This window comes from Papio anubis, chromosome 17 (assembly GCF_008728515.1).
Source record: "Papio anubis isolate 15944 chromosome 17, Panubis1.0, whole genome shotgun sequence".
In the NCBI taxonomy this organism is placed as follows: Eukaryota; Metazoa; Chordata; class Mammalia; order Primates; family Cercopithecidae; genus Papio; species Papio anubis.
Genome location: NC_044992.1, coordinates 54,924,499 through 54,948,286, shown reverse-complemented (window position 1 = coordinate 54,948,286; position 23,788 = coordinate 54,924,499). Strand labels below are relative to the sequence as shown.

Here is a 23,788-nt window from a genome sequence, read left to right as displayed (position 1 = left end):
TTATAGCAAAAAGTTGGAATCATCCAACATGACCAACAAAAAAAAGATGGTCTTTATACAATGAAGAATAAATTCTGAAGACAAAGAGAACTTCAAAGAAATAATAAACTTTATTTAGCAGGTTTATTCTTAGAGTAATATTTGTATGATAATTCTGAAATTATTTCATGTTTACTGCAGGGCAAAACAAATAAATATATTAATATATAATATAATAAATGTATTAATATAATTAAGGAACAAAGATAAATATGAGAGAAAAGTGATACAAATATAAATAAAAGAAAGAAAGGAAAAAAACCCCGTAGTGTTACATTTTAAAAGTAGTGTAGGCCGGGCCCGGTGGCTCACACCTATAATCCCAGCACTTTGGGAGACCAAAGCGGGCAGATCAAAGGTCAGGAGTTCGAGACCACCCTGACCGAAATGGTGAAACCTTGTCTCTACTAAAAATACAAAAATTAGCCGGGCATGGTGGCACACTCCTCTAATCCCAGCCAGGCAGGAGGCTGAGTCAGGAGAATCACTTGAACCTAGGAGGCGGAGGTTGCAGTGAGCCAAGATCGCACCATTGCACTCCAGCCTGGGTGACAGAGCAAGACTCTGTCTCAAAAAAAAAAGAAAAAGAAAAAGAAAAAAATATATACATAGTGCTAAATATTAAAAATATTGTAGTGAATCCATAATTTTTAAATACATATTTCTAATTTATTTCATTGAAAGAACTTAGAAACAGTGTCACTATAGTAACCATGAACACACCTCACACACAGATACTGGTTTCTAAACACCATTCTCAACTAAAAAGAAGCAGCACTTCAGCTGGGTGCAGTGGCTCATGCCTGTAATCCCAGCACTTTGGGAGGCCGAGGCGGGTGGATCACCTGAGCTCAGGAGTTCAAGACCAGCCTGACCAACATGGTAAAACCCTGTCTCTACTAAAAATACAAAAATTAGCCAGGCGTGGTGGCACACGCCTGTGGTCCCAGCTACTTGGAAGGCTGAGGCAGGAGAATAGCTTGAACTTAGGAGGCAGAGGTTGCAGTGAGCCAAGATGGTGCTACTGCACTCCAGCCTGGGTGACAGAGTGAGATATCATCTCAAAAAACAATAATAATAATAAATAAGAAAGAGGCAGCACTTGTTGTAAAGACAGCTGATTCCAGGTGCAAGGCAGGTAAAGTATAAGGCAAGGCCGTAATGTTTTTTGTTGTACCAGAAAGCAAAGAAGTATGCAAATACTCAATCAAAAGCCAACTTGCAAATATTTTCTCCCATATTGTGTAGGTGGTCTGTTTATTCTGTTGATAGTTTATTTTGCTGTGCTCTTTAATTTAATTAGGTCCCATTTGTCAATTTTTGTTTTGTTTTGTCGCTTTTGGGGACCCAGCCAAAAATTATTTGCTGAGGCCAATGTCAAGAAGGGTACTTCCTAGATTTTCTTCTGGGATATCTTGTCTTGTTTTGTTTTGTTTTTGAGACAGAGTCTTGCTCTGTTGCCCAGGCTGGAGTACAGTGGCGCGATCTCTGCTCACTGCAAGCTCCACCTCCTGGGTTCACGCCATTCTCCTGCCGCAGCCCTCTGAGTAGCTGGGACCACAGGCGCCCACCACCACGCCCAGCTAATTTTTTTTTTCTTTGTATTTTTAATAGAGATGGAGTTTCACCGTGTTAGCCAGGATGGTCTTGATCTCCTGACCTTGTGATCCGCCCACCTCAGCCACCCAAAGTGCTGGCATTACAGGCATAAGCCACCACGCCCAGCCCCTTCTAGGATTTTTATAGTTTGAGGTCTTACATTTAAATTTTTAATCCATCTTGAGTTTTTTTTTGTTTTTTCTTTTTTCATAGGGTGAAAGGTAAGGGTCTAGTTTCATTCTTCTGCTTGTAGTTAGCCAGTTACCCTAGCACCATTTATTGAATTAGGGAGTCCTTTCCCCACTGCTTGTTTTTGTTAGACTTGTCTAAGATCAGATCGTCATAGATGTGTGGCTTTATTTCTAAGTTTTAGATTCTGGTTCATTGGTCTGTGTGTCTTTTTTTGTACCAGTACCATGCTGTTTTGGTTACAGTAGCCTTATAGTATAGTTTGAAGTCAGGTAATTTGATGTCTCCAGCTTTGTTCTTTTTGCTTAGTATTGCTTTGACTATTTGAGCTCCTTTTTGGCTCCATATGGATTTTAGAATAGCTTTTTTTATTCTGTGAAGAATGACCTTGGTAGTTTGATAGGGATAACATTGAACCTGTAAACTGTTTTGGGCAGTATGGCCATTTTAATGATATTGATTCTTCCAGTTTATGAACATGGAATGCATTTCTGTTTGTTTGTCTCTGATTTCTTTCAGCAGTGTTTGTAGTTCTCCTTGTAGAGATCTTTCACCTCCTTGGTTAGCTGTGTTTCTAGGCATTTCATTTTCTTTGTGGCTATTGTAAATAGGATTGTGTTCTTGATTTGACTCTCAGCCTGGGCACTATTGATGTATAGAAATGCTACTGATTTTCGTACATTGATTTTGTATCCTGAAGCTTTGCTAAAATTGTTTATCAGTTCTAGTAGCCTTGCGGTGGAGTCTTTAGCGTTTTTTAAGTGTAGAATCATATTGTCAATGAAGAGATAGTTTGACTTCTTCTTTTCCTATTTGGATGCCTTTTATATTTCTTTCTTTTGCCTGAATGCCCTGGCTAGGACTTCCAACATTATGTTGAATAGGAGTAGTGAGAGTAGGCATCCTTGTCTTGTTCCAGCTCTCAAAGGAAATGCTACCAGCTTTTGCCCATTCAGTAGGATGTTGGTTGTGAGTTTGTCATAAATGGCTCTTATTATTTTGAGGCATCTTCCTTTAATGCCTAGCCTGTCGAGAGTTTTTATCATGAAGGGATGTTGGATTCTATTGAAACCTTTTTCTGCATCTATTGGGATGATCATATAGTCTAATGTTCAGAGTCTGTAAGGAACTTAAACAAATCAACAAGCAAAAAATAAATAACCTCATTAAAAAATGGACTAAGGATATGAACAGACACTTCTTTTTGTTTTGTTTGTTTGTTTGTTTTGAGACAAAGTCTCACTCTGTCGCTCAGGCTGGAGTACAGTGGTACAATCTCAGCTCATGGCAGCCTCTGTCTGTTTAGTTCAAATGATTCTCCTGCCTCAGCTGCCTGAGTAGCTGGGATTACAGGCACACACAACCACACCCAGCTAATTTTTGTATTTTTTTTTTTTTTTTTTTTTTTTTTTTTTGAGACGGAGTCTCACGCTGTTGCCCAGGCTGGAGTGCTGTGGCCGGATCTCAGCTCACTGCAAGCTCCGCCTCCCGGGTTCCCGCCATTCTCCTGTCTCAGCCTCCCGAGTAGCTGGGACTACAGGCGCCCGCCACCTCGCCCGGCTAGTTTTTTGTATTTTTTAGTAGAGACGGGGTTTCACCGTGTTAGCCAGGGTGGTCTCGAACTCCTGACCTCGTGATCCACCCGTCTTGGCCTCCCAAAGTGCTGGGATTACAGGCGTGAGCCACCGCACCCAGCCTGGGGCTGACAATTTTTAAAAGAAGAAATACAATGTACGAAAATCAGTAGCATTTCTATATGTGGCTAACAAACATGAAAAAATGTTCATCATCACCAATCATCAGAGAAAGGCAAATCAAAACTACAATGAGATACCATCTCACACCCATCAGAATGGCTATTATTAAAAAGCCAAAATAGGCCGGGTGTGGTGGCTTACTCACGCCTGTAATCCCAGCACTTTGGGAGACTGAGGCGGGTGGATCACAAGGTCAGGAGATGGAGACCATCCTGGCTAACACGATGAAACCCCATCTTTACTAAAAATACAAAAAATTAGCTGGGCATGGCAGCACGCACCTGTAGTCCCAACTACTAGGGAGGCTGAGGCAGGAGAATCGCTTGAACCTGGAAGGCGGAGGTTGTAGTGAGCCAAGGTCATGCCACTGCACTCTAGCCTGGGAGACAGAGCAAGACTCCATCTCAAAAAAAAAGAAAAGAAAAAAAGTCAAAATACAGGCCAGGTGCGATGGCTCACACCTGTATTCCCAGCACTTTGGGAGGCCAAGGAGGTTGGATCACCTGAGGTGAGGAGTTTGAGACCAGCGTGGCCAACATAGAAACCCCATCTGTACTAAAAATACAAAAATTAGCTGGGTGTGGTGGTGCACGCCTGTAATCCCAGCTACTCGGGAGGCTGAGGCACGAGAATCGTTTGAATTCAGCAGGCGGAGGTTTCAGTGAGCCAAGATCATGCCACTGGACTCCATCCTGACAGAGCAAGACTCTGTCTCAGAAAAAAAAAAAGGTCAAAATACAATAGATGCTGGCAAGGCTGTGGAGAATAGGGAACACTTACATACTGTTGTTGGGAATGTAAGTTCAGCCACTGTGGAAAGCAGTTCAGAGATTTCTCTAATTACTTAAAACAAAGCTTCCATTCAACCCAACAATCCCATTACTGGATATATACCCAGAGGAAAATAGATCATTATGCCAAAAAGACACATGCATATGTATGTTTATTGCCATGCTGTTCACAATAGCAAAGACATGGAATCAACGCAGGTGCCTATCAGTGGTGGACTGGATAAAGAAGATGTAGTACATATACACTATGGAGTACTACACAGTCAAAAAAAGAAAGAAACCATGTTCTTTGCAGCAGTATGGATGGAGCCAGAGGCCATAATCCTAAGGGAATTAACGCAGGAACAAAAACCGAAATACCACACGTTCTCACTTATAAGTGGGAGCTAAATATTGAGCACACATGGATATAAACAAGGGAACAGCAGGTACTGTGGACTACTAAGTGCACTAAGGAGGGGTTTGTGGATTGAAAAACTGCCTATTGGGGACTATGCTCACGACCTGATACAGTATACCCATGTATCAAACCTGACTATGTACCCCCTGTATCTAAAACAAACATTGAAAAAATTTTTTAAAAACCAACTTGAATGAACTCTCATTCACCATTTTTGGCACAATTTGAGAAACAAAAAAAAATTGAATAAAATGTATCCTTGAGAATCCAATGATAATAAATAAATAAGAAAAAAGAGAAAGGGGGAGGGGAAGAAAGTACTTCTTTAGAGAAGAATGCTAGCTAATAATTGTAAAAGAAGTGTGGAATTAGGCTGGGCGTGGTGGCTGATGCCTATAATCCCAGCACTTTGGGAGGCCAAGGTGGGGAGATCACTTGAGCCCAGAAGTTCAAGACCAACCTGCCCAACATGGTGAAACCCTGTCTCTACTAAAAACACAAAACTTAGCCGGGCATGGTGGTGGGCACCTGTAGTCCCAGCTACTTAGAAGATTGAGGCACAAAAACTGAACCTGCGGGGCAGAGGTTACATGAGCCGAGATTACGCCACTGCACTTCAGCCTAGGTGACAGAGCAAGACTGTGTCTCAAACAAAGAAATGTAGGATTAGAAAATCATCAATTTTGCTACCCCAGTGTAATTATCAATATAGGCAAAGCACATTAAAAGATGCTAAAATCATTGGGTAAAATACAGCTTAGGGACAGGCTATTCAATCAGTGCCAAAAGAATCATCCCACAGATGACCTGCCAATTACAAAGGGAACAACTGTACCTTTACATTGGAGAAATCTGGTGGTCACTGCCTTATCCTATAGATCAAGCACAGCATTTACCAATATTGGGACAACCTAACCAGGCACCTGCTGATAGGATGTTATAAAGAAGGACACCACACCACCTATAAAATAATCACACCCAAAACGATTAAACTGAAAGGTATTATGAGGAGCAATCAAATTTAGAGCATAAGACATTCTATGAGACAGCTACCTGGATCTCTTCAAAATGGCGAAAAATAATTAAAAAGCCAAAAAGACCAGAGAATTGTTCTAGATTAAAAGACTAAGGAGACATTGTGCCTTGACTGAATCATTCATCCAAATGTATAGCCAAAAAGACATCTTGGGAACAATTGGGTTGGAATCTGCTCTGCATATTAGAAAATATGATAGGATGATTAAATTTTCTTAGGTAAAATAATGGTATTGTGGCATTGCAGGAGAACGTCTATTTTGATAGGAGATGCCTGCTGAAGTATTTAGGGGTAAAGTATCTTGAAGTGTGGTCACTTTGAAAATGTTCAGAAAAAGACTGTGTATAAAAAGAGAAAGCAAATTGCCAAGGTAAAGAATAAAGGGTGTGATTCGTACTATTCTTTCAACTTCTCCGTAGATTTGGAACTTTTCAAAATAAAGTTGAAAACAGTTCTAGAAAGGTATCTATTGCTGCAATGTATTGTTAAGTAAAACAGTATAAATGGTACGATTCTTTTTTTTTTTTTTTTTTTTTTTGAGACGGAGTTTTGCCCTGTTGCCCGGGCTGGAGTGCAATGGCACGATCTTGGCTCACTGCAACCTCTGCCTCCCAGGTTCAAGCGATTCTCCTCCCCCAGCCTTCCAAGTAGCTGGGACTACAGGTGCCCATGCCACTATGCCTGGCTAATTTTTTGTATCTTTAGTAGAGACGGGCTTTCACCATGTTGGCCAGGCTGGTCTCGAACTCCTGACCAAGTGATCCACCCACCTCCACTTCCCAAAGTACTGGGATTACAGGCATGAGCCACCACGCCTGGCCCATATGAATGGTACAATTCTATCTTAGGATAATCTTAGCTGCTGTAACAAAGGGACCAAGAATGTGGTGGCTCAAACAACAAGATAAAAGTGTATCTCTTGCACACATGACAGTCCTGGTGAGATGCACAGATCAGCAGGCAGCACTTCTCAGACCTTCAGGGACTCAGGCGGATGCTGGTTCTGCCGTCTTCAACATATGACTTTCAAAGTTGTTGCTCTCCAGCTGACAGGAAGTGACAGGCATAGGTGCAGGGCCAGAGATTTTCTCTGTGGAGGCTGCACACATTGCTTCTGCTCACACTCCCCTGGGTGAGAACTTCTTCCTGAGTTGCAGTGGGGCAGTAGGTGCAGGGGCTGAACAATTCAGTTCAAGATGGGCAACCACACATCCCAACTTCAACTCTTAGCAATTTAGAAGGGATTTTGATAGAAAGGGAGTAGTCTCCATCAGTCGTTACAAAGTGTCTAAAAGAATACAGGGCTGGGCATTACAGGTGGCTCACACCTGTAATCCCAGCACTTTGGGAGGCTGAGGCAGGCAGATCACTTGAAGTCAGGAGTTCAAGACCAGTCTGGCCAACATGGCAAAACTCCATCTCTACTAAAAATATAAAAATTAGCCAGGCATGGCGGCACATGCCTGTAATCCCAGCTACTTGGGAGGCTGAGGCAGGAGAATCACTTGAACCTGGGAGGTAGAGGTTGCAGTGAGCCGAGATCACACCACTGCACTCCAGCCTGGACAATATAGCAAGACTGTCTCAAAAACAAAAAAAAAGAATACAGACCAACCAATTCAAAGCTTTTATTTCAAGGTTAATTGGTTTTTGAATGTCTTAAATATCTTTATGCTTGTCTTTGCTTTTCCATTCTGAGCATACATTTCTTTTGTAATAAAGAATTATGCTTTACAAAAATAAACCATTGAAACCACAAAGAGATTATTTCACTGGCAAATTTGCAGGATGTTTTGTTTTCTCTCTCTAAAAGAAACATATACCTAAATCGTAAATACTACTTTAAGCATTCTCCTACTCAGAAACCTTCAGTGGGACCCCACTCTCTATCACATTTGCTTGAATCTCACGGCTCCCCACAATCTGGCCCACACCCTCCTCCTCACCCTGTGCTCAAGCCACCTGCCTGGCTGCCCTAGAATCACGCCTGCTGTTTTCACTGCATCCATCCTGCGGCTCAAGTGCTGCCTCCAGCCTGGCCAGACTCCACCCATTCTTCAAGTCCCAGCACACACCACCACCTTCCCTTGACCTTTCACCTTTTCCCAGGGGTTTTCCATGACATTTAGAATGGGTGCAACACAACGCATCCCTTGATTAAATGTTGTTTTCCATTTTACTGGTAAGGCATTAATCTTATCTGTCTCATTGTCAGCACACCACCACTCCTGGCTAATTTTTTAAATTTTTTGTAGAGACAAGGTCTCGCTATGTTGCCCAGGCTGGTCTCAAACTCCTGGGCTCAAGTGCCTCAGCCTCCCACCGTGCTGGGATTACAGGCGTGAGCCGCCATGCCCGGCTGCATTCCAGTTTTTTAAATCTATCAATTTCCTTCCCACATACTGCTTCCTTTTCGTCTTTGCACCACACAGAATCCTGCTCCTGCTACAGCCAGATAATGCTACACACAGGGATCCCTAGTATTTGGAAGCAGGGAAAATGTGTGGTCACCAACCATGTAAACTGAACAGTGATTTCTGCAGCACGCAAGGGATTGCCTGGCATCCTAAGAAGTACCTAGCACGTCCTGCTTGCTGTGTCAGTAATTTGCAGTGCGAAGTTTCACTCAGTGGCCATTCCATAGTGGGCTGAATAGTAATCGCAAAACAAGTAGACCACATGGCTCTCCTTCAGAGGGCACCCCCATAGTGATGGCATGTTATGAAGACTTAAATCACCGAGGCTACTCTCCAGCCAGGGTCACAGGCTGGTCGTTTCAACTTGCTGGCCTGAAAATCCGGGAGAAGCCTGCAGGCAGGAGGCTGTTCTTTGTGGAACTCGACGGTAGACAGGTGCCTGTGATATTAAGGCAATCTAGCAGCCCAGCTGACTCCAAAAAGCATCTTTTTTTTTTTTTTTTTTTTTTGAGACAGAGTCCTGTTCTGTTGCCCAGGCTGGAGGGCAGTGGCACAATCTCGGCTCACTACAACCTCTGCCTCCCAGATTCAAGCAATTCTCGTGCCTCAGCTTCCCAAGTAGCTGGAATTACAGGCACGTGCCACTACACACGGCTAATTCTTTTTGTATTTTCAGTAGAGACGGGGCTTCACCATGTTGGCCAGGCTGGTCTCAAACTCCTGACCTCAAGTGATCCGCCTGCCTTGGCCTCCCAAAGTGCTTGGATTACAAGTGTGAGCCACCGCACCCGGCCTCCAAAAAGCATCTTCAGGCAAAACGGAGACCAAGGGCATGTAGTGCCTAGTCTTGCCCAGCTCCACCTGGCAGCCACGTCTTCAGATGGGGCAGACAGACGAGAGTCAGCAGCAGTTTGATTCAGGTGGGTGGTACCTGAGTCCAGAAAGACCAAAAAGCCTACTGATCCTCGTTCTTTATTGTCCAGGCTTACAATTCTGGCACACTCATAATTGTCCTGAACCCGCAGGAGGGATTTTGCTGCTCTAAGTTTTTTTCTGGACAAGAGAAAGTTTTGCCTGCTTTGTGCTACAACAGCACTTTGTGCAGAACATATTTTATATTTCATGACTATGTAAAGGTAACTGTCCTATCCAGAATGCTATTTATACAAGCTGCCCTCAATTCCCTAAGGCGGTTTTTGTGTTTGAGGCACAATTTGAGTGTGGGCTTTGGGGACAGTGCTCTGAAGGTTCTCGTTGGCCCACACAGTCCCTTGATCGACCTTCCCATGTTGTCACTGTTTAAAGGTTGAGGTTCACTGCCTTGACCATGCTCTTTTATAATCTCACGAGACCAAGTTCATTTCAAATGTACTCAACACAGTCTGGCGCCAGCTTGACACTACTCTGCCTTTTCCCTCCCATCCACAGTAAGCTGTGCCCTGCACCATATCGTAGATCCACTCAGCTCAGCCTCCATCACACGACTCATGGCAAAGATGGGTTTGGTACACATCAATCAGAATTCAGTAGCACCTCTCAGGGAGGGACAGAAATGGCATATCAGTTAAGAACCAGTTTCCCGGTTCTTGGAAAGGAGCCATCAGGCAACAGTTGGAAAATAACTTGAAGTATTTTCTGTCCCCGACTGCCTTAGTCTACTTGCTCTTCGGGTCATCTCTGTTCATGGTCGCCTTATCATTTCAGACACCATATTGTTAGGTCCTAGTTGTTAAGAATCGAATCATTCTCACATTCCCGAGGAGATACATCCCCCTCCCCAACCCATGCGTCTTCACCTTCCAGGACGTCTAACTTGAACCATGATGTCATTACCTCACTGCCCAATGCTACTTACCCAGTTAAGTTCCTTCTCTTCTCAGTGTGGGCCTTTCTGCGAACTTTTGAAAGAGCATAGCGCTGGGCAAAGTGATAGCTCTACTTTATTAGGCATGAGTCCAGTAGAGCAAGTCCAGGATCTTCGGAAAACCTGAAGTACAAAAATGACGATTCTCAAAAAAATACCGATTAATTTTGTCAACTTATTTTAGTTAACATGGCTTTGTTAGAACTTTCATCAAATTCTCAGTAGAGAATGTAAAGTATACTTAAGTATCATGTAGGTTGGGTTTTGTTTTATTTTGGCTTTTTGTTTTTAATGTCATGGGCTTTGATTTTTAAAGATAGAGCTGGTTTTTGTCCCCCAGAGGAATAGCAGTGTGCTATTGTCTCTACCTCCAAGTGACATTTCAACTTGGGGACACATAAGGAAGCAATGAAAATTGTAATTATTTTTCAAAATTACAAGAGGAAAAGATGCAATTAAAAAATCAACTTTAAAATTAAAATTTTAATTATTATTGTTTGATTATCTCTAATGTTGTCAAATATTTGCCATTAGAGTTTTACGGTCTGAAAAACCATTGCACCATATTTTCTTAAAACTAGATAAATTTCAACTGGCCATTTGTAAGACTGTCATACTCTCATAGATTATATTCCCTGGAGAAGAAACCAAGAGTCCAGTGTGGAACTGACCCACGTCTCCATTTATACCCTTCTGGAATAGGTGAAATCCAATAGGATTTTTCATTGGGGACTTTAGCTTTGGTTTCAACCATAGGTAGTAAATGTTTAGTAGTTAGCTAGTTAATTTTTTAAATGGCTGAACATGAATTAATGGCTAATCATAAAAGCCAATACTTACATGGCGCTTACTGGGTTACATGTATATGGCGCTGTTCTAAGTGCTATGTGTACATATATATATTATGTAATCCTCACAAAACCACCAAAAGGTAGATACTACTGTTCACCAATGAAATCTGAGATCCAGAGAAATGAATTAACCCAATATCACACAATTACTATGTGCAAGAGCTGGGATTCACTCCCGTAGAGCCAGGCTCCAGGGCCTTAAATACCACGCTTTAGTGCCAGAATGATTTACTACAACTTCTCCCACTCAAGGATGATCCTTGGGTTTTCATCAAAGAGGATAGGCCGGGCGTGGTGGCTCACACCTGTAATCCCAGCACCTTAGGAGGCCAAGACGGGCGGCTTCCCTGAGCTCAGGAGTTCGAGACCAGCCTGGGCAACATGGTGAAACCCTGTCTCTACTAAAATACAAAAAATTAGCCAGGCATGGCGGTGTGTGCCTGTAGTCCCAGCTACTCAGGAGGCTGAGGCTGAAGAATTGCTTGAACCGGGGAGGCAGAGGTTGCAGTGAGCCGAGATCACGCTACTGCACTCCAGCCTGGGCGACAGAGCAAGACTCTGTCTCCACAAGGTAGACGTGATTTATTTAAGATTTCTCAATGAGGCAAGCAGGAAAAAAGTCCTTTAACACATTTGTAAGTATTACACTTCTTGCCATTGTGCCTTCAGTTTACAACCGATAAAACACCGACTTCTAGCTGCAATTTCTAGACTCTTAATGGTTACCATCTAGAAATAAGGTTGATTGAACCAGAGAAGGTTGTACTCACAATATATGCTTACAATCCCACAGGTAACAGGATGGTTTAATTGGCCAAGCTTTCACCTCTTCAGTGCACTAAAGGCTTGAGGTTTAATGAATGGGTGGAGGAGGATAAACATGGCTTAACAGCCCAACCAATAAAGGTCTCCTCCCTATTCACCACGGCCTGGGGCAAGCCAAGAATTCCGGCCCTGGCTGGGGGTAATGGAGATGGATCCCCTAAGAGGAGCTGAGCGGACACCTGCAGCTGATGCTGCTGACACAGGTGTTGGTCATCCTCGCCTGGGGCATTTTTCCTGCCTTTCTGCTGGTTGGAAAGAAAGGGCTGACTTGCAGGGCCCTGTGCGAGTTGACTTAAGCCACTACGGCGAGCTGATTGTGTTGGGCAGTTTGTGGAGGAAATTCTGTCCCCTATTCATTGATGCTCTTCTTGGGACACAATTCCAGGACTGTGACTTCCAGGACCCAATTACAATGACAGTCTTAGGTGTCATACTTAAAATGTGCCCACATTTTCTTTTCTGAGAATAGAGAACCTATCTCATGTTCAGAAATGAGCTAATGTTTCGGCCAGGCATGGTGGCTCACGCCTGTAATCCCAGAACTTTGGGAGACCGAGACAGGGTGATCACCTAAGGTCAGGAGTTTGAGACCAGCCTGGCGAACATGACAAAACCCCATCCCTACTAAAAATACAAAAATTAGCCGGGCATGATGGTGGGTGCCTGTAATCCCAGCTACTCGGGAGACTGAGGCAGGAGAATTGCTTGAACCCGGAAGGCGGAGATTGCAGTGAGCCAAGATGGTACCACTGCACTTCAGCCTGGGCAATAAAAGTGAAACTTTGTCTCAAAAAAAAAAAAAAAAAGAAAAGAAAAGAAAAAAGAAATGACCTAATGTTTCATCTTTGACATTTCAGAATAATTTGCAAGGATTTCGATTAAATAGCAAAATCGAAAAGGAAAGGGGAAAACAATCAGTATGTTGTGTCTTGTGCTTCTCTGGTCACTTTATCTGAGGGTGGTCTATTTTCTGAAATTATGGGGAGAAACAAGAATTATTTGTTCGAAGGCTGTATCCAAACTCTCAATTTAAAAGCATGATTCATCATCTTGGAGGATCGTGATCTGTCCACCTGTAGATTTATGTAGACTTATTTACAGAAGACTGACAGGTAGAGGACTGTTTTAGAATTTAGTTTGTCTTACATCACATCCAATAATTCAAAGCCACTCAGAGTATTTTCCTGAGTCAGGAGCCTGTGAAATGACAGTGCCACAACTGACAGGGAGAACGGTGAGCAAGATCCATACAAATTGCAAGAGTTGGGGAGGTACCAGGGACGTTAATTTAGCATTCTATGTCTGCAAAAGACCACATTTTTCAGAGGACTTTCCGACACTGGACTAATGTGCAATGTAGGAGAGAGCTTAGTGACCCCACCCCTGGTGACCCCCCAGGGTCGGGGAAGGGGGAACCTAGTGATTTGTTTCTTGCGGAATGGATAGCCTAGGAAGTCATACCAATACCAGGACCTAAAGGCATCAGGCTGTACTTAAATCACCTTTAAGACCAGGTTTCTGATATTTATATTGTTTTCATCCTTTCTTTGTGTAACACCCAAGTATAAAGCTGTTCCATGCCTGGATAATTTTTATTGCGTCGGCATGGCTGTGTTGAGATATTCTGACACAACAGGAATCATGATTTGTCTACGCATAGATTTATTCTGACTTCTTTATAGAAGAGTGACAAGGAGGGGACTTTTTAAAGATTAGTCTGTGTCATGTTGCACCCAATAACGCAGAGTATTGAAACTGAGGTCTGATTTAATCGGCCTGGCCACACACTCTACATTTCCTTTTCATTGTCAAGTATATGATTAACGTAAGGAACTTTTTTTTTCTAGCCTATCTCCAAAGTAGTTCAAATAACAATGCGAAGTTTAAAATCACTGAGTTTTTTTCTCCTGCTTTCATATGTAGCTTTTAACATGAACTATTTATCGGTCATCAGATTACTTAAGGGTCAGAAATGCATTCTTTTCATAATGTTCTACAAAACACACTCATAGAAAAATGCGTACTTTCTTAATGTTCTGCAAAACAGACTCATTAATTCTGCCGTTATTTCTTTTATTTATTTTTTTTTTTTTTGAGACGGAGTCTCGCGCTGTGTCACCCAGGCTGGAGTGCAGTGGCGCGATCTCGGCTCACTGCAAGCTCCGCCTCCCAGGTTCACGCCATTCTCCTGCCTCAGCCTCTGAGTAGCTGGGACTACAGGCGCCCGCCACCACGCCCGGCTAGTTTTTTGTATTTTTAGTAGAGACGGGGTTTCACCATGTTAGCCAGGATGGTCTCGATCTCCTGACCTCATGATCCACCCGCCTCGGCCTCCCAAAGTGCTGGGATTACAGGCTTGAGCCACCGCGCCCGGCCTTCTGCCGTTATTTCTAAGTTGCTCCGCCCAGTCCATCTGAATCTCTCTGGTGGACGGGCGTGTTGACCCTGGCAGACGACTCTAGGATATTGCTGGAGAGGGTCACTGCGTTTGCCTCATTTCTGTTTTCTCTGCCTAACAAAGGTGACCTACTTGGCCATTGATACTCAGACGTATTTCATTTTTGGTAGAGTTCTAGTGAAGAGGATCCTTTAACTGAACCAAGGTCATCTACCAAGATATCTACGTTTAAGTGTGACTCCAAACTTCCAGCAATTGACCAAACATCAGTCAAGCAGAAACATAAAAGTACCATGACTGCAAGGAAAGCAGACAAAGCGGACCCCAGCGAACCCTCTCCAGGTGAGTGGCTGACTTATTGAAATTCATCAGCTCTAAAATCCCGGTATTAAAAATAACAACAGGCCGGGCGTGGTGGCTCACACCTGAAATCCCAGCACTTGTGAGAGGCTAAGGCCAGCAGATCACTTGAGGTCAGGAATTTGAGACCAGCCTGGCCTACATGGCAAAACTCTGTCTCTACTAAAAATACAAAAATTAACCAGCTGTGGTGATGCACGCCTGTAATCCCAGCTACTCGGGAGGCTGAGGCAGGAGAATCACTTGAACCTGGGAGGCGGAGGTTGCAGTGAGCCAAGATGGCACCACTGCACTCCAGCCTGGGCAACAGAGCAAGACTCCGCCTCAAAAATAAATACATTAAATAAATAAATATAACAACAACAATCAAATAGGTGGTATTGGTTAAACCTAGTGTGTTCTGAATGGCTAATTCAGGTTGTGAAAGGCCAGTGATCCTATGCAAACGGTAACATTAATTTTAGAGTAGAATATAAAGTCAAGGAGGCGTGAATCATGCAATGTAACTTTCTCCACTGCCCGCATTTTCTGCCCAGTCATTTGTGTGGCTTCCGCCTACAGCTGCTGCCTTTTCATCATCTTCGCCCTTCTTGGGGATAAAGGCATTTGGCCCCAGGTATCAAGTTTTATGGCTCAAGCAAGAGCATAAAGAGAAGCTTTCAAATACATCTGAATAGCACAATTTATAGCCAAGAGAGAAAGTAATAAAGTTTTTCTGTTCGGGGTTTGTCCTCTCTGAGAGAAAAGGTGCTTGATAAATCCTCCTTTTTGTGCAATTTGGAAAAATAGTCACTCTTTAGGTGCCTTAGAGCAAAGATCAATCTTCTGCTTGGGGCGGGAGTGATTTAATAGTTTCCAGAAAGCGGCTAAAATTCACTGAAAATTTGATGTCTCTCGGGCTCATCTCCATCAAAGACAACCGCTATAAGACAAACTTGATTCCTCCAAGAACTGAAGTTTAAGTTGGAGTAACTAGGCAGAAGGGTCTAAGTTGAGTAGAAAGGATTCAGGCTAACTGCTGAAGAATTCGTCAATAGCGTGCAATTCATTAAAATCCAAATCACAGCTACTTTCCAATCCTAAATAGCTTCTGCCGTGCAACCACCCGTCCAGTTAAGTCTTCTTGCATTTTTAGAACATGGCAGCTTTCACTCAGATTAACCACCCACATTTTATTGCTTTAACGAAGTCAAAACCAAATTGACTTCTGAAATGATGTTCTCTCAGGCAAAGCCCCAACTCTTGCTTCTTATTTAATCAGGGGAAAGTATCATCACGGTTAATTTCTCATTTTAAAGACTTTTGGTAGGAATTAGGCTTTAATTCAGCTGTCTAAGGTTGAAACAGAGCAGGTAAGGTCATTCCACCAATATTTCAAAATACAAGTTGTAATTTATCGAATTGAGGATGTTTTTAATAGCAAAAGTTTGAATTTCAGGGTTTTTTGTTTGTTTGTTTTTGTTGAGATGGAGTCTTGCTCTGTTGCCCAGGCTGGAGTGCAGTGGCATGATCTCGGCTCACTGCAACCTCCGCCTCCCGGGTTCAAGCAATTTCCGGGTGATTTTTGTATTTTTAGTAGAGACAGGGTTTCACCATGTTGGCCAGGCTGGTCTCAAACTCCTGATCTCAAGGATCCGCCCACCTCTGCCTCCCAAAGTGCTAGGATTACAAGCGTGAGCCACCGCGCCTGGCCTGAATTTAAGTTTAAATAATGCAACTCCATTTATGCAATATAATTTTTAGCCCTCTTGCTAAAATCAGGTGGTTGTTTGCATAGTGTGCTTTGTCATCGTGGAGAAAAATCATTAAAAGGAACCGTTTAGATCCACCCAATGCTTTAGTTTGTCCGATTAACACAGATGTTCTTCAGACTGAGCAAACCCTGTATGGAACTTACAGCACTGACAAAAAGGGAGAATTAATTCACTTAACATTCTTTAAAACATCACATTTGAAGAATTACCAGACTGAAAAACACCAGGTTTCAGTGACAGAGCCAGGTTGGCAGAAAGATATCTATTTCATCAAATGAGGGATGTTACTTGTAGTAAAAGCCTCTACAAACCGCCAGCTTCATCACCGCGTTATGGCCCTAGACCACGTCCAAGACCCATGCAGCCGTGAGGAGGGCTGTGGCCTGGCCGTCCCCAAGCAGAGCCGTCCTGGTGATGGATGGCAGGTGCTGCAGAAGTGGAATAAGTTGTGCAGCAATCTGGCTAAAAACAAAGCATCGATGTGTTAAGATCCATCCATTTAACATGTGTGGACTCACCCTCTGGGCTCCCTAATTAGCATAGCGAAATGAGAACGGAGACATGGCAAGGATTTCAGCTGAGTCCGTTCAGGAAAAGTTGAGCTCGGTAGCAGCCGTGATGTAGACAGTTTTCTGCTGTTAACAGAAAAATAGGATTTGGTACCTGAATTAGCTGGACACATTGATCCAATTCACTAGTGAAATTCACAGTTCCTTGCTTTTCTCTGTAGAGAGATATTTCTCTAAAGCATTTTGGGGGTGATACAAAGTTGGCAGTAAGTCATCAAAACTTCTCCCATGTCAGACCTGAGATTCTGTATGAAACTGAGGCATCAAACACAGTGAAATTCCTTTGCAACATCTGCCTCATAGGCTACAGAAGTGGAATCTGGTATAACTTCCTGTGTTATGCCAGACTTTTACTGAATAAAAGAGTATAGCTGGGGAACATGGCTTGACTGCAAATCTATGTAATGATAATCCATGTGATCAAAAAGGGGTTTTTCTTTGTGTGTAATCTGCCATCTAGAACTTCCAAAACGACTATGTAAAATGTAGGCACTATCAATGCCCTCTACAAATAGATTTGTAACCGAGAAGCCATCAGATTGCTCTTCATCCTGTTAAAAGGAATTTACGCATTTAAATTAAGTTTGTATCGTCCATGAAACTGCTTCTGGACAAGTGACTTGCGGTGTTCCTTGTTATCTCTCTCCATGCAGTGGCACATGCAGTTTATGGGCAAGTGTTTTGGAGTCAAAATGTTTGCATTTGCATCTGGGCCCCATTTATTTGCTGTCTATCTTTGGCCAAATAAAGTATGTCTGTGCCTCAGTTTCCTCATCTGTACAATGGGGAGAAACAGATCCTACCTGCTGAGATTGCTGTGAGAACTCAGTGATAAAACATACGTCCAGCCTTTAACACACTCCCTGCCGCTGCAGCCAGTTAATGATCACATTATTATTCCTAGTACATGAGAGCAGCAGGTAATGAGGAGAACGGACTAGAAAACTTTGTTTTCTTTGTCTTAAGGTTGTCCTCCTAAAACATCTTTTTTTCTTTACAAAAATCAGAGTTGTATTTTATTGATTGACTGATTGATTGATTATTGAGGTGGGGTCTCACTGTGTTGCCCAGGCCGAAGTGTACTGGTGCAATCATAGGTCACTGCAACCTCAAACTCCTGGGCTCAAGTGATCATCTGACCCCAGCCTTCCAAGTAGCTGTCACTATAGGCACACGCCACTATGCCTGGTGAATTTTTTACTCTTTTTGTTTTTGTTTTGTTTTGTCATCGTTGTTGTTGTTTTGAGACAGAGTTTCGCTCTTCTTGCCCAGGCTGGAGTGCAGTGTCATGATCTCGGCTCCTGGCAACCTCCCCCTCCCGGGTTCAAGTGATTCTCCTGTCTCAGCCTCCCGAGTAGCTGGGACTACAGACATGTACCACCATGCCCGGCTAATTTTGTATTTTTAGTAGAGACGGGGTTTCTCCATGTTAGTCAGGCTGATCTTGAACTCCCAACCTCAGGTGATCCATCTGCCTTGGCCTATCAAAGTACTGGGATTACAGGCGTGAGCCACTGCGCCTGGCCATTTTTTTACTTTTTATGGAGACGAGGTCTTGCTTTGTTGCCCAGGCTGGTCTTGAACTCCTGGGCTCAAGTGATCCTCCCATCTTGGCCTCCCAAAGTGCTAGGTTTACAGACATGAGCCACAGCACCCAGCCCAGAGTTGTATTTTCTAGAATCTTTAACGTAAATGCAGGTACAAATACTTTTACAACACTCTGAGTTTCAAAAACACTCTGAGTTTCAAAGCAAAATGCCAAATGGAAAAAGATGAAGAATCAGACAGCATTCACCAAGCCAGAGATAGGCTTTATCTCCAGAAAGACATGGAAAATTCAGGCAGTGAGTCAGGACCTGGCTGGGTCTCACGTGCAATCAGCTCAGAAATCCCACATCCTGAACACTGGTGTAGGGTAAGGTATGAGCCTAGCGGAGTTACATGTTCTTAGTTACATGTTCAGAATTGTATATATATCCTTGAGACCCAGAACAGCTAGCAGGCCCAGCGAGTGCAGGGACACAGGGACATTTGGAGAGTTGTGTTGGCCTCCAAGGCCTGCATGCTCTCAAGACCTCTCCCAGCCCCACCCGGAGTTGGAGAGGAGCCGCCTGTCCTTTCCAGGACACGGAGGGGCATCCAAAGGCCACTGTGCTGTGGGGTTCTGGCCCCTGGAATCCTAACGAGCTCTCTACCCTGGGGCCAGACGTGTGGGAAGTGAGCGTCCCTTCTCCTGCCCTCTGCTCTCACCTGGAGCTTGGGCATGGTCCCCCGAGTTATGTGCCAGGAAGACAGATCTGGATGGAGTCCTGTGAACCTGCTTCCAAAATCTTGCCCTTTAAAGCAAAGCCAAGTGTTCTGAAATTATCCTCACTTATTATTTAATGCAATGTTAGTCATGACTGCATTCAGATTTGCAGGAGTGACAAGACTTTTCAGCCGCAGATGGATTATTGTGAGGACAGGTTCTTGTAAAACTAAGAAAAAGCAGTGCATTCAGATGTTAAAAGACAAACATCTAAAATAACTGTGGTCTCTTTTGGATTGGGAAATATTTATTTGAAGAGCAGCCTGAAAGAGAAATTTGAGGGCAAACCCTAAATCCTTATAATTTACCTTGCAAATCAATTCTTCTGAAGGTTTTCTCTGAAAGGCCAAGATGAATGGTTTTTGCGGCAAGTCCAACTGGTGTCCAGCAACTTTCCAAGCTATCTGCCAAGTTAGAAACAAAACAATTTAAGTGGATGCTCCCACTTTTTAATAGAGAATCGTAATTATCAGTCCAGTTATGATACATGCTGTCAAGACAGAGGGGCTCAGGGTTGTCGCAGAGCCCAGAATGAAGTCCTGCCTCCAAATCCTGGTGCTATTATTTTATAACCCCATAAATGTGAGCAGGCAACTTCTCTGAACTCAGTCTCCTCACCAGTAAAATGGAAATCCTTGCCAGTCTCACCAGGTAGGTAGGTGGGTGGAAACCCTAGATGTAGACCAGGCTTTAGGCAAAGGTTAATCCCCAGGCCTTCCTCTGCTTATGAACCCTGCTCCCAATACCGCCAACTGCTCCAGGGCTAGTGTCTCCATACGAATGCTGCTTGACCAAAGACACTTGCATTTGAGATGTAAGAGTGGTTAGAATTTGGTCGGGCGCAGTGGCTCATGCCTGTAATCCCAGCACTTTGGGAGGCCAAGGCAAGCGGATCACCTGAGGTTGGGAGTTTGAAACCAGCCTGGCCAACATGGGGAAACCCCGTCTCTACTAAAAATACAAAAATTAGCTGGGTGTGATGGCGTGTGCCTGTAATCCCAGCTACTCAGGAAGCTGAGGTACGAGAATCGCTTGAACCCTGGAGCAAGAGGTTGCAGTGAGCCGAGATTGTGCCACTGCACTCCAGCCTGGGCAACAGAGTGAAACTGTGTCTTGACAACAACAACAATAAAAAAAGTGGTTATAATTTGATTATTAAAAATTTTAACAATTGGATCATCAGTGAAGTCATCCGCTTATCCAGTACCTATGGGGATGTTAGCAAATACATTCAACTGTCCCCACCGCCCCAGGATGCATGATACCAGGGCAAACTGGTGTACTCATCCATCGCTCATTCATTCAGCACTTCATCTATACATGTTTACCTGCCGGGTAATGGGGAACCAGAATACAAAACACACAGGGCGTGTCCTCCAGGGCTCCCAGCCTGGTGGGCGAGCAGGATTCCAATAAGGGCAAATAGTGCAGTACATGCCCTAACCAAGGTAAGTTCTAAGAGCTTGTGGGCAGGGCCAGGTGGAGTGAAAATCCTGAAGGACAGGGGTTTAACCAGGTGAAGAGGGCAAGAAAGATGTGCCTGGCAGCAGGTACTGAGTGTGCAAAGGCACGGAGAGGGAGCAAGGAAGACGGAGAGACAGACAGACATCAAGGAGCTACAAATAATCTAGGGCCTTGTGCTCCACATGTCCCCAGGCAAGTAGCAGAAACCATCATCTGAGAGCTTCTTAGAAATGCAGAGCCTCAGGCCCCAATCCAGACTGACTGGCTCGGAACCTGCATTGGAGAAGATCTCAGGGACATTCCTATGTACATCTGAGTTTCAGAAGTTCTGGTTTAGGGCCAGGCGTGTTGGCTCACGCCTGTAATCCCAGCACTTTGGGAGGCCAAGGTGGGTGGATCACTGGAGGTCAGGAGTTCGAGACCAGCCTGGTCAACATGGCGAAACCCCATCTCTACTAAAAATACAAAAACTCGCCAGATGTAGTGGTGCGCACCTGTAATCCCATCTACTCAGGAGGCTGAGGCAGGAGAATCACTTGAACCCAGAAGGCAGAGGTTGCAGTGAGCTGAGATCATGCAACTGCACTCCACACTCCAGCCTGGGCGACAGAGCGAGACTCCATCTCAAAAGAGAGAGAGAGAGAGAGAGAGAGAGAGAGAAGCTCTGGTTTCTGGTTTAGGGTCAGGCTACAAATTAGGAAATATAAAGTTGAGGCCCCACAGGTAGGCAAGGATCAGGCCTCCAAGGGCCTTAAGTGTCATGCTAGATGGGGCATCAGTCCTGGAAGGGCTCTACATAAGAAAGTGATGCAATCAGACTGGCATTTGTAAAAGCTGACTCTGGCTGCAGCATGGAGAAGGGCCAGCTGAGAGTGTGAGGGTGGCCAGACACAGCCAAGAGTGGTCAGACACAGCCAGGAGACCAGACAAGTAGCAGTTGCAGGGGACTGGGGGAGAAATGAGAAGGGCTTGAGCGGGAGCAAAAGCAGAGGGAAGAGGGTCAGGTGCAGTGGTTCACACCTGTAAGGAATCCTAGCACTTTGGGAGGCTGAGATGGGAGGATTGCTTGAGGCCAGGAGTTCAAGACCAGCCTGGTCAACATAGCAAGCCCCATCTCTATTTTAAAAAAAAGAAAGAAAGGCCGGGCGCGGTGGCTCACGCCTGTAATCCCAGCACTGTGGGAGGCTGAGACGGGCGGATCACAAGGTCAGGAGATCGAGACCATCCTGGCTAATACAGTGAAACCCTTTCTCTACTAAAAAATACAAAAAATTAGCCAGGCGTGGTGGCGGACACCTGTAGTCCCAGCTACTCGGGAGGCTGAGGGAGGAGAATGGCGTGAACCCAGGAGGCGGAGCTTGCAGTGAGCCAAGATCACGCCACTGCACTCCAGCCTGGGTGACAGAGCGAGACCCTTCTCAAAAAAAAAAAAAAAGCAGAGGGAATAGGAAGAGGGAGTGGGCTTGAGGGCCATTTGAGAAAGTAAAGCTGGCAGAACTTGGTGACTTGGATGTAGGGATAAGGAAGAAAGACGAATCAAAGAGAACTCAGGAATCTGGCCCAGGAAACTAGGCCAGTGGAGGTTGCCTCTGCCAAGGCTGAGGAAGCAAGGACAGTGTGGGTCCCCTTTTGTGGTGTTGTCTTTGAGGTGCAGGCAGGGCAGCCAGGTGGCATTGCCAGGAAGCACCTGGGGACCCAGGTCTCCTGCCCAACAGAGCACTCCCCTTCCTCCCAGAGCACTTGCTGGTAGGACCCAAGGGCCTGCAGTAAGAGGTGGATGAAATGGCAAGAATGTCTCCCTGAAAGAGTGGATGGAGTAAGAAGAGAGATATTGGGGGAACTTTGGGAGATAATGGTAAAGAGAAGAATGAGTGAAGACAGCTAGAGAGAGAAATGATCCTGAGAAACAGGAGCCACTCCAGAGGCCACTTGGGAAGAAACAAGTGGATAATATTTACTTGAATCCTCTGTAGCATGACACTAAGGACTGAGACCCCCTGCATGATAGGTAATGGTTTTCTTTCTTTTTTTTTTCTTTTTCTTTTTTTTGAGATGGAGTCTTGCTTTGTCACCCAGGCTGGAGTACAATAGCCCGATCTCGGCTCACTGCAAACTCCGCCTCCCGGGTTCAAGCGATTCTTCTGCCTCAGCCTCCCGAACAGCTGAGACTACAGGCATGCACCACCACGCCCGGCTAATTTTGTATTTTTAGTAGAGATGAGGGTTCTCCCTGTTGGCCAGGCTGGTATCGAACTCCTGACCTCAAGTAATCCGCCCGCTTCAGTCTCCCAAAGTGCTGGGATTACAGACGTGGGCCACCGCGCCCAGCCTTAGGTGATAGTTTTCAACTGGATGGCTACAACCATGGACTTTAGACTTGGAACTGATTTTAGCTGCAGCATCTCCCAAACTTTTCTGACAATAAAAATCACCAGGGAGGTTCTTCATAAAAATAAAAATTCCTGCTTCCCGTCCCTGACCCACAGCATCAGAATCTCCAATAAAGGGGCCTGCAAAATGATTTTGAACAAGAACAACAGGTGATTCTCATCCCCAGGGTTTGGGCAGCTGTCTCAGAGCCTTGCTTTTCCAAACATTAACATTCACGAGAAACACCTGGGGCTCTTGAGCAACTACAGGTTCTGATTCAGAAGGTCTGGGTGGGCTGAGAGCCTGCATTGCTAACAAGTCCCAGGTGACGTCGATGTTGCTGGTCTATGAACCACCTTTGAAGGAGCAAGGCTAGAAAAAACACCCGTCTCATTTTGCAGGTGAGGAAACAGGTTCCGGGCAGGTAAGCCGTTGATTCAAGGTGACCCAGCTGGTTAGTGGCAAAGCTGAGATTTGTCAGGCATGAAGGGGTAGCTCTGACTCATGACTCCATCGGGCACCCGTATTCTGCCTCCAGCGAGGTTAGCAGTTTGAGCGAGAGGTTAGTGAACAGATCATCAGTTTCAACAGGACATCTCTCTTGTTTACCTGCTTTTCCGCCAGCTTGATTTTTCTCCCTTCCCAGGATCCCGCCGGGATCTCTCTCGTTTCTTTCTCTTTTCCCAAGCTTCCCCTCCGCAGCAGAAAGGCCAGATCAGGGCATGACTACAGCCTGCTAGCGGGGGCAGCTGGAGGATTGGGGGAGAGAGCTTTACCCAAGTGAGACCCTGCAGGTC

General features: G+C 44.6%; 1 protein-coding gene across 13 annotated transcripts in view; it reads left to right on the top strand.

The window, feature by feature from the left end:
• Positions 1–23,788, top strand: part of MARCHF10 (membrane associated ring-CH-type finger 10) — a 110,119-nt gene that overhangs the window by 37,664 nt on the left and 48,667 nt on the right. For all 13 annotated transcript variants that reach the window (XM_021929314.2, XM_017950835.3, XM_021929313.2 and 10 more), the window contains one exon: positions 14,337–14,508. In XM_021929314.2, the coding sequence (XP_021785006.2) occupies positions 14,337–14,508 (172 nt within the window). The remainder of the gene's footprint in view (positions 1–14,336; positions 14,509–23,788) is intronic.